The 591-nt window shown below is 41.6% G+C and overlaps 1 protein-coding gene across 1 annotated transcript; it reads left to right on the top strand.

Moving 5' to 3' along the window:
• Window positions 1–23: 23 nt before the first annotated feature.
• On the top strand, window positions 24–458 carry SARC_18178 (hypothetical protein; the record flags this gene model as incomplete). Its single annotated transcript, XM_014287740.1, has 2 exons — window positions 24–60; window positions 235–458. Coding segments are annotated over 2 exons (261 nt in total), but the record flags the coding sequence as incomplete, so codon positions are not given.
• Window positions 459–591: the final 133 nt, after the last annotated feature.

Genomic DNA, 591 nt, shown 5'->3' with positions numbered 1-591 from the left:
AAATATATATAAATATCAACAGGATGTTAGTCGGAATACACCATGTGGTTATGTACGAAGGTATATGAACCCCACTATAGAAACACTTTTACCTACTTTATAGAGAAGCAGCCTTACCTACTTACAATCCTGCGCAGAACAACCCGATATCTCGGTAGATAATAACTATTTGACGCTACCCTCTCATCTTAAATTATATTATCACGGGAGCTAATTGCAACTTCGTTTCCATAGGAACCACGGCCGACACGCCTGCAGACCCAACCACCACGAGCACAGACACTGGCACTACCAATGCCACAGCCACGGCTACCAACACCAACAGCACAAAAACCGATGCTGCCAACCAAGCACTGACGAAGAAACTAATAGCTTTGGAAAAGGATTTGACCCAGAATTTGAAATACACGGGCACTACGAATGCGCCAGGTCCACTTCAGGTCGAAGCAAACAGCACGGTAGGTTATCTCTGTGTACAAGCGACTGTAATTGGCGCACACGTACCGTGTATATATATATATACATCTGTATATTTATATCTATATATCTATATATATATACGGTACGTGGGCATATATATATATATGGTTT

Source organism: Sphaeroforma arctica (assembly GCF_001186125.1).
Source record: "Sphaeroforma arctica JP610 unplaced genomic scaffold supercont1.14299, whole genome shotgun sequence".
Lineage (NCBI taxonomy): Eukaryota > Ichthyosporea > Ichthyophonida > Sphaeroforma > Sphaeroforma arctica.
The sequence above is the reverse complement of the archived record's forward strand: the minus strand, read 5'-3'. Positions and strand labels throughout refer to the sequence as shown.